Raw genomic sequence first — 9,603 nt, forward strand, 5'->3', positions numbered from 1 at the left:
GAGGCTTCTTCCAAAATTCTTCCAGCGTATGTTGAAAATAAGAAATTAGCGTAAGACCATTATGGAAATGGTTTCTTCTTTGGAAAAAAGTGTGCTTTGTGGGCCACTCTAATTTACTTCTTTTTTTGGTATTACCGTACCTATACATGTATTTGCAAAAATGTTTTTATTTGATATTTTTGTATCGTTGCACACAAAAGGAAGTTGTTTGCATTTTATGTACATAGTAATGTTTTCCTTTGTCTATAAACAGATAATATTTTCATTAATTGGATGGAATCAGCACAATACTGCAACTGTAGACTGCTTTAACACTGTACATAGCAATACATGTACATTGTATTAGGAGCATTTTTAGATGAACTCTTTGATAAGAACAAGGCTTGTAATTTTCTTCTAGTCTTGATATATATTGTACATTGTTTTTTTTAAAAGATTTACTGGGGACGGTAATTGTTTAATTTTTTGTTTTCGAAAGATACCGAGATGGTATGCCAAGGCATATTTTATATACATGTAAAAGAAATTTACACTGCTTATTTAAGAAGCTACATTTGTATTAATTATTATATGTCAAGAGAAATGTATACATTTAAAATGATTTCTTTTATTAGACACAGTGACCAGTTTTATATTTTAACTTTTATTTACTTGTCTAAGATGATTATTATTTTTTAAAATGCTGAAATTGGGTGTGGAAGATCTCTAGAATCAGAACGTGTGTTCTAATTACTGACATTTGCTTATGTTTGTAAACAAAAGATTTCATTAGGCTTGCAATTCATACTTTGATTGCTGACCTCATGCACAACTGAAATTTAATTTTTTATTAGGTAAACTAAAAAGTGTTGAATGAACGTGCACTAAACTGTATTATGAACTGTGTTAAAGTCATACTGAATTGACTGAAAAATTAGCCTTAGGTTTTTTAATTAGGTGAACTAAAAAGCGTTGAATGAATGCGCACTAAACTTTAATATGAACTGTGTTAAAGTCGCACTGAATTGACTGAAAATTGAGGCTTAGGTTTGAACAGGAAGATGGTGAAGTATAAATCCAGCTTTAGGATAGCACTTCAGCAACCCAGAAACCTTACATTTATTCAGTGGCATTGCTGTCCACATCTCCCAATTATTATAGGTTAGGGTGACCCAGTTTAGTTGTACGCTTCCTGTTTTAATACACTCCCTCAAGGCTGAGGGACATGTAGTGAAGTTGGGGGAATGATTTGCGGTTGATTCGGTCTGTTGGGATATAAAGATCCCTTACTGGTAATCAGACACCACAGCATCGTAGAGGTCTAAAATTAACGAGCTACTCTCGATGCACTAATATCAAAACCTATATTAGCTCGGCCATTTACCTTTCGACCGACCGTTCAAAATTGCGCCAAATTCCCTCAATCAAAATTGCGCACCCTTTTCTCTTTGGCATTTAACTGCTCCATTCAAATTCCATAGCACCACCACCACCCGCCTGCTACCGATTTGATCGGGCTGCTGGTGCTCCCTTGCCCTCCTCTCCCCTCCCCTCCCCCCACCTTTCCTGTCATGGACGGAGGAGCCGGCCAATGCCCACGACAGGCGTGCACTACAACAGCTTGTTCTGAATGTGCACGGAAAACCCTATGACATGACATGACATCAGAGTAGCCCATTGTGTGGTGGCAGCAGGTTTCTTCTCTCATTATATGTAGTCCTTAACCATATGTCTTACGTCACATAACCGTATTTAAAAAAGGTGTTGAGTGCATCGTTAAATAAAACATTCCTTCCTTTCTGTTTTTACTTATGGGAATAATCAAATGACCGGTATAGATGAGGATAGTTTTTTTCCAACCATTTATCTTTTAAGATTCACAGAGTACCATGTCAATTTATGATTGCCCTATCTGCATAAATGCAGTAAAAAAATCATTAGTGTACTTGTTTTTTGGGTGGGGTTTCGGTAGAAGCTTTGTTTTTGGTTGGCTGGAAATGTGGAAACATGCAATTAACTTGGGTTGTCCTTAGATATCTGTATACTGCTACTGATTTGAAAAACCAAACGACAAACATGGGAGATCATTTTGATTCTTTAATTCTTCATTATGGATTACCCATTTGCCGATTCTTGGCTGAATTTTGGAAAGTGCTCATTTTTATACATTTATACCAAATTTTTTGCATCTTGTAAGTAATGTGCTTTGGGAGTGAAATGTACAGTGTGGCTAGTTTTATTATTATTATTATTATTGTCTTGCAGTTTTAAAATAAAAAGGCGAGATATAGGTATTATGTTTCTGATGACAGTGTCGTATTTTGCGTTAAAGGTTTGCATTTAGATCAGTTCCTCACAAACTATAAGTCTTAAGTCAATGAAACTTTGTTTATGGTTGGCAAGACATTTAATTTTTGCAGAATTCCTATTCATTTAAAGTTTACACAAAATTCTTACAAAATTATTTACTTTCATAAGCAAGTGATATATAAACCTTAATGAATTAGTCATATTAAAATTTAATAAAGATAAGAAACATGATTATTTAGTAACACAAGATAATAAAATTAAAAACATGTAATTGGGTATTATCGGTGCATGTAGGTACTGCATAAAATATATCGTAGTCATTATTTTGGCATTTCGTATAGGCTTTCTAAATTCTGTAGTACATGTATGTTGTGATTTACAGAGTGTTCATTCTTAATGCTTTGCCATTGGATTTGGCTACTTTAAAAAAAGAAGTATATAAACAATATTTTGTGTGTGGGTATATAATACAAGTATATAGTTCTACGTGCTGCAATACCATGTACTATACTGCTTTCATGTGTTTTGTTACTGCCTTTGATAGTTTTTCATAACAAAACCTATAAATTATTTTTGTGATTGCTTGTGCGTGGATATTTGGCTTATTGTTTCAGCTCTGTTATTAATAATGTTTTACGGTGTTTTTAAATACACAGGATAATTATAACATTGATGAGAAACTAGAATACAGCTGTAACCGTTTAAGTGTCTCCCCCCCCCCCCCCCCCCCAAGTAGGAAGATATGTATATATTTTACCTGAACCACCCACCTATCCCTGTCATGAATTTAAATTGTGTCCTTAGGATTGTGTAAGTCAGTCTAGGGTTAATGTTGTACAGGTGTCTTTCTAGCCATCAGGAGAATGACTTGCTGGTGAAATTATATATATTTCCCCCCCATTATTTTGTATATTCAGGCTATTAAATTTGCCTCTCTTTATGGACTTCACACAAAAATGTAAAAATAGCTGCATGTAAATAGGCAAATGTGGATATGATTGACAAAGTGTATCAAAAGAACAGTTGAGTGTATAGAGTAATGATATTTATAAGTTCATATTAAAGTAACATTTATAGGTTGCATATGGGTTTTTAAGTATTTTGGGAGACTGGGGTACTTGAAAAATTTGAGAAAAAAATTAATTTAATAACTGCAAAAATATAATAATCTGTATGCCTAAAAATGGGAGATAATGTTTTCAAACAATATCATGTAATATGTAGTGTTGCATTTTTCATTATGCATACCAAATCAAGATCATAGTACATGTCATGATGCAATCTAACCAATCATCATTATAGTCAAAGGTAAAAAATAGCATGTTCTGACATATCATAAAGATGCCAGTAATTTAATCAAATTCAGCAGTTTTTAGGGTTTTTTTTATTGTTGTGCCTCCCGATAGTTTTGCAAATTATGATTATTTGTTTATTTTATTTCTGTAGATAGTATATTTGACTAAAGTGGTACACATTACATTAATTTTAGTGGCAAATTTTTTAAAAATTAAATGATTACCCGGTATACATTAAAACCAAATCTGCAAGCAAGAATAGTTATTTATATACCATTGTTATTTAATGCATAAACCATGAAATTTGTGTTCTTGGTATTCACTTTACATCATCTGTTATAGTTATAGCCCAGATAAATGTTGTATGTCCTCCACATAGGAGTTTATGTAAAGATAGGTTGTGAATTAATGTAAGCATGCACAAGCACATTGCATTGTATTTCTTACATTTCTGAAATATACTATATACATTAATATTAACAATGTATTAAAACTAAAACAGCACAGACATTTATAAATATTTTGCTTGCATTGCACCACTGAATGGTCAACCCAAACATAACGTGCTAGTTTTGGAAGTCATAGATGGCATTTGCAGGTAAATACATGTATCTTCAAATGAACAAAAAATATTTACAGATTGGTTATTTAAAACCAAAATATACAATTCAGTTGCTTAAATCAAATGAAGTTAGCAGTTCCAGTGTGGTTGGAACACTTAAAGAACTGTGTATACCATCTTATTTAACTAGTCCCTTCTAAACGGGTTACTCAACAATTGGATCACTGTGATATGCACTTCAGGTGGATCCTAAGTGCATCAGTTCTCATCATTTATCAGTGTTCATAAAGCACCCCCGTTTCTTTATTTAAAAGGCAATGAGCTAGAATGAAGTATGAAAACCATCATTTTTGTAGCTAGGTAAAAAAAAAAAAAATTGACGGGTTGTATATACAATTAAAGTAATTGTCAAACCAAGGTTAATATAAAATGTAATTTTAAAATAAAGTGTTTTTATCAGTGCTAATTTTGGGTAGCCATTTTGTTTTATTATATATATATAGAGATGGTCGTGGAAATAGAACTCCCAAGATTTTGTTTGTTTTCAAATATGCATGATTTGCATACCTCGTTTTGAATGTTTGGAATAATCATGTGCTGTTTTTATTTTAACTTTTACAAACAATCCTAGACAAGGATAATCACATTTAGTTTTATTTAAACATGATTAAGTACTTGTACATGTGTTTTAGTAACAAGATTTATGGAAGAGTTAAATGACTTCTAATCCCTTTTACCCCTAAACCCATTAAAGAGTAGGATTTAGAATGCTGGAATAAATGTACCAAAATATAACAATTTTTTTTTTTTTTTTTTTTTTTACTGAATATACTTATTCTTGTATAAAGTACTTGAAGTTGAGATGTGAACCGATAATTTACAAGATTACATTTTTACTTTCCGCTTCAATCTAAAAGATAAGATTTCATACCTGATGGTAATGCTTTGCGTGTGATTATGTGATTGTACAGCTGGTCTGCAAGTGTTTATTCCATGCAAGCAGTATTATTTAGTGTGTGAGGTTGTCCACCATAATACAGGTATAGTTCAAATGTGTAGTGATTATCAATGTGTATTATTGACAGCTTTCTCCTTCAATAAATACCAACATATATTTATGACTTGTTTTTATTTAGGGGCGTAAAGTAGCCTGGTAGTGAAGTGCTGGGCTGTGTGGTCAGTCTAGGGCTAAACCATTGGGCTATTTCTCATTCCAGCTAGTGCTCAACGACTAGTATGGCTGTAGTATATGCTATCCTCTCTCTGGGATGGTGCATATAAAAGATCCCTTGCTACTACTGGAAAAATGTAGTGGGTTTCCTCACTAAGACTATATATCAAAATTACCAAATGTTTGACATCACTTTGATGTGCTGTTTGTGGGGTGGAACATAGCACAGTTAGCTTCTTTTGTATGAGTTTCCGTACTTGTTTTTGCCGACTGATTGGCTGATACGCGGTCAGTCGGAGATCGATCAACATCATGGGATGGGGAAAACCCCAAATAGTTTACTGAGGTCAAGTGATCCTATGACCCACTTCACCTCGGGCAAGTACTCTACCACTGACACGCACACAAAAACACGTTAAGAATTTTTTTTTTTATTTAAAAAGGAATATTTGACTAGTATTATAGATGAATCATTTCTTCCCTTTCTTCTTAGAGCGAACTTTGTCTCTTCTCTTCTTTCGGTTAGCTTTGGTTCTCATCGAGATTTTCTTCTTTCTGCTCTGATTCTCAAGTTTACCCACATGATCCATCCTGAAAATTGGTAACAAGACAACACAATTTGAAATAATCATGGAAGCAGAAGTTACTTTAATCTGTAACCATACCACAACAAAAAAACTATGAACACAAATATTGTGATTTGATAAACAGGGTCAACTAAACATTTTAATACAACATGAACACATATTCTTTGACTTTAATAATGACAAAGTTAAAGTTTGTTGTGCTTAACGACACCACTAGAGCACACTGATTAATTTATCATTGGCTATTAGGTGTCAAACATTTGATAATTCTGACACATCGTCTTCAGAGGAAAAAATAAATATTTTCATTAGCTAAGGATCTGTTATATGCACTTTCCCGCAGACAGGACAGCATGTACCACAGCTTGGAGTGGAGGTGGGTTTTAACCCTCTGCACACATACCTGAGCAACTGACTTAAATCCTGCCATTGCATACTGATCCAGCCAGTGCATTACAACTGGTATATTAAAGGCTGTGGTATGTGCTATCCTGTCTGTGGGAAGGAAGGAAATGGTTTATTTATGGTTATATGGCATCAGACATAATATTATGGTTATGTACCACACAGATATTGAGGGAGGAAACCACAACCTAGTTGGGAAAATAATGCAAAAATATAATGTAGACATGGCACATGCTAAAAAGGATACTGCTGTTGTACTGCTGTCATCAAAAGAATTAACAACGTTTATCAGGATAAAATAAAATGGACTACAATGTTCACAGATTTATTCAGAATTAAGGTAAATTGTTTTTCCGAAGATAAAAAGAAAATCTATACAGCTGCAAATTAATAATTAAGCACCACCTGAACTGTAATGCAGACAAAAAGGTGCCTGTGAGTAGTTGTCCACGTCTACAAGTAGGTTTAAACACGATATTGAGGTGTTTTTACATATCCTAAATTTAATAGGCATTTACTGAAATGTCAATAATTTACTTATGAGAAGCACATCAGTGTGATTCCAGCTCCATTGTTAATTGCCATACATTTTCATGCACATTTACGGTTTTTGTCTTTTGCCCTAAAATACATTCAATATTGCTGTCAATCTTATTTCAGTGTTTTGTATCAATGAAATGATCACAATTACTTGTTAAGTGCTAGTCATACTGTCAAAACTAGGTTGTGATTAATTAATTTCCAGGCGTAAATATTTCTTACAGAGACCTAATTGTTAAAAATAAATTTTTGTAAATACATACATCTGTTTATACTTCGTCTTCATCTTCTTGAACTCCTCAGTTTCTGGTTCCTCAAGAATATTCCGTACATCGGTGTTATCATCTTCTATCTAAATCGGCAAAAAACAAGTACAGAAACTGATATAAAAGAAGCATTATGAGAGTACTGCTAAAGCAATAGATATCCCCTACTGAACTCAACAAATTTAGCTCAATATCTCAAGACCTGAAGAAAACAACAACCGTCTGGAAAACTAATTTTCACATCGCTTTAAGTTCAAGGACCATAACTCTGTCAAAAATTGACAATTTGCAATGAAAGTCAAACTTGACCTGTAACAGTATATTATAAACCTATACACAAAATCTCAGGTCAATATCTCAAGGCCTTCTAAAAGAAACATCCAGTAGGGGATTAACAACTCAACAGATTTTGATTTCCACTCTTCAGCTGTTTTTTGTATCTTATAAGAACAAGGTGGTAACCAAAATGAAAATGATTGCCTCCCAACCCCAATTGTATTCGGATTGTCTCCGACAGAACTGTATTAGCTCACCATTCTTTCTGTTGTTCATTATGTTGACTTATGAGGAAACAAGGACAAAATGTATTTTTGCTGTAGATAATCTTAATTAATGGAATGGGAGCTTCAGTAATCACTGCAACTTTACTTAAGAACAGTTATTTCCAATGGCTGTGTTCCTTAAAAGACACTAGATTACAGATAATTAGATTGGTTAATCATTTACAACAATTTCATAAGTCATATGTGCTCTTGATATACAAATATATACGTAAACATGTTTAACATAGAATATAGGGAGAGGGACAAAGACATGGAGGAATAAGGACATGTAAGCAATATAGATATGGTGGTGAGACACATGGCGGGACACAAGTGAGGTTAAAGTCTGTTTTGTTTAACGACACCACTCAGGCACATTGATATATTAATCATCGGCTATTGGATGTCAAACATTTGGTAATTTTAACACAGTCTTAGAGAAGAAACCTGCTACATTTTTCCATTAGCAGCAAGGGATCTTTTATATGCACCATCCCACAGACTGGTCACAGCCTTTGATATACCAGTCGTAGTGCACTGACTGGAATGAGAAATAGCCCAATGGACCCACCCATGGGGATTGATCCCAAACCGATCACTTTACCACTGGGCTATGTTGCACCCTGGGCAGGGAGGGGATAGAAGATGAAGAGTACAGCATACCCTGTTTTGACCAAGTCGTACACCCCCTTCACCAGAAAAGTCCACCTCGGATATGTTGGTTATTGTGACTGTGTGTTCAGGCAGGTCGTACTCAGTGGAGTTAACAAGATGATCAACTTCAGGAACAACTGGTTGGTGGACACTCCTAGCTTTCATCATCTCTTGTGCCTATAATTGATAAAACGTGACATATGCAAATTAATTCTTTACGTACATACTGTAATATAATGAAACTAGTATCATGTTTCATGTATTATGCTGTTCTGGTGATAATCCGCAGTCCAAAACCCTGACTGGCTGATTGTTATTAAAGAGTCTAGAGAAACATTGGATTGCAACTCACTTGGGGTTGGAGGCAATGTACTGGAATACTATGAGACACTAACAGCCTTAGGCCTGCTATCTTTGAATGCAACCCTAGATGTTATTTTATCAACACAATACTGGTACATACATACATTACAAATATATATATATAGGTAATGTACTTTTCCCATGCAAATACATTTCAATGATTTGTTGCATGAAAAAAATGTGGAATGAGGAGTGGTTTCTTAATGCACAAGTTGGAATAAATGCTCATTTCCCCAGTGCATTTCCCAGTGTATGTGCATTTCAAACTTGATCATACTCAAAGCGTTCTAATTTCTGTTTGAAAATGTGTAATAAATGCTCATTTCCCAGTGTATGGTGCAAAAAAAAACCTTTCCCCATGTATGTGCATTTTCCCCAGTGTATGTGCATTTCAAACTTGATCATACTCAAAGCGTTCTAATTTCTGTTTGAAAATGTGTAATAAATGCTCATTTCCCAGTGTGTGTGCATTTCAAACTTGATCATACTCAAAGCGTTCTAATTTCTGTTTGAAAATGTGTAATAAAAATGGAAAACAAGTTATTTACGTTTCTACAAGACTTCAGACTTCATGCACAGAGAATTGGTAAGTATATTATGGGAAGTGCTGACCACATACATGTGAGTACTGCATTATTCAAATATGATATCTTTGTCATTTGTACATGTAGATGTACAAATAATGATTACCATCCCACTATTATGAACTACATACATGTATATATTCATTTTGTTAACACTGGCAAAATGCGATAGTTGACAACTTAAAATGTATCTTTATCAATGCATGTCTACAATGTAAATAAAATACTACACTGTCTTTTTCAAGATTCTACCAAATGTAGCACAACAAAAACTCATGAAGCTGCTATGATTGTTCGGCTGGTAAATTGATCATACACAACAAAGTGGTAAGATTTTTTCAACTG

At 34.0% G+C, this 9,603-nt stretch overlaps 1 protein-coding gene across 1 annotated transcript; it reads right to left on the reverse strand.

Moving 5' to 3' along the window:
- Positions 1-5,732: 5,732 nt before the first annotated feature.
- Positions 5,733-8,509, reverse strand: LOC121378494 (nucleolar protein 12-like). The gene is made up of 3 exons (XM_041506688.1): positions 8,321-8,509; positions 7,113-7,201; positions 5,733-5,908 (listed from the first exon to the last, which is right to left on the reverse strand). Exons 1-3 carry the CDS (start codon positions 8,477-8,479, stop codon positions 5,788-5,790), a joined length of 369 nt encoding a protein of 122 aa, XP_041362622.1. The 5' UTR covers positions 8,480-8,509; the 3' UTR covers positions 5,733-5,787.
- Between the last annotated feature and the right edge of the window lie 1,094 nt (positions 8,510-9,603).

The sequence above is a fragment of the Gigantopelta aegis genome, chromosome 8, assembly GCF_016097555.1.
Source record: "Gigantopelta aegis isolate Gae_Host chromosome 8, Gae_host_genome, whole genome shotgun sequence".
In the NCBI taxonomy this organism is placed as follows: domain Eukaryota; kingdom Metazoa; phylum Mollusca; class Gastropoda; order Neomphalida; family Peltospiridae; genus Gigantopelta; species Gigantopelta aegis.

Excerpts from the sequence above, each read along its gene's own strand:
- LOC121378494 (XM_041506688.1), bottom strand. The coding sequence starts at position 8,479 with ATGATGAAAGCTAGGAGTGTCCACCAACCAGTTGTTCCTGAAGTTGAT. Across the intron at positions 7,202-8,320 it reads TACGACTTGGTCAAAACAGG|ATAGAAGATGATAACACCGA; the intron begins GTATGCTGTACT and ends TTGCCGATTTAG. Across the intron at positions 5,909-7,112 it reads AAGACGAAGTATAAACAGAT|GATGGATCATGTGGGTAAAC; the intron begins GTATGTATTTAC and ends ACCAATTTTCAG.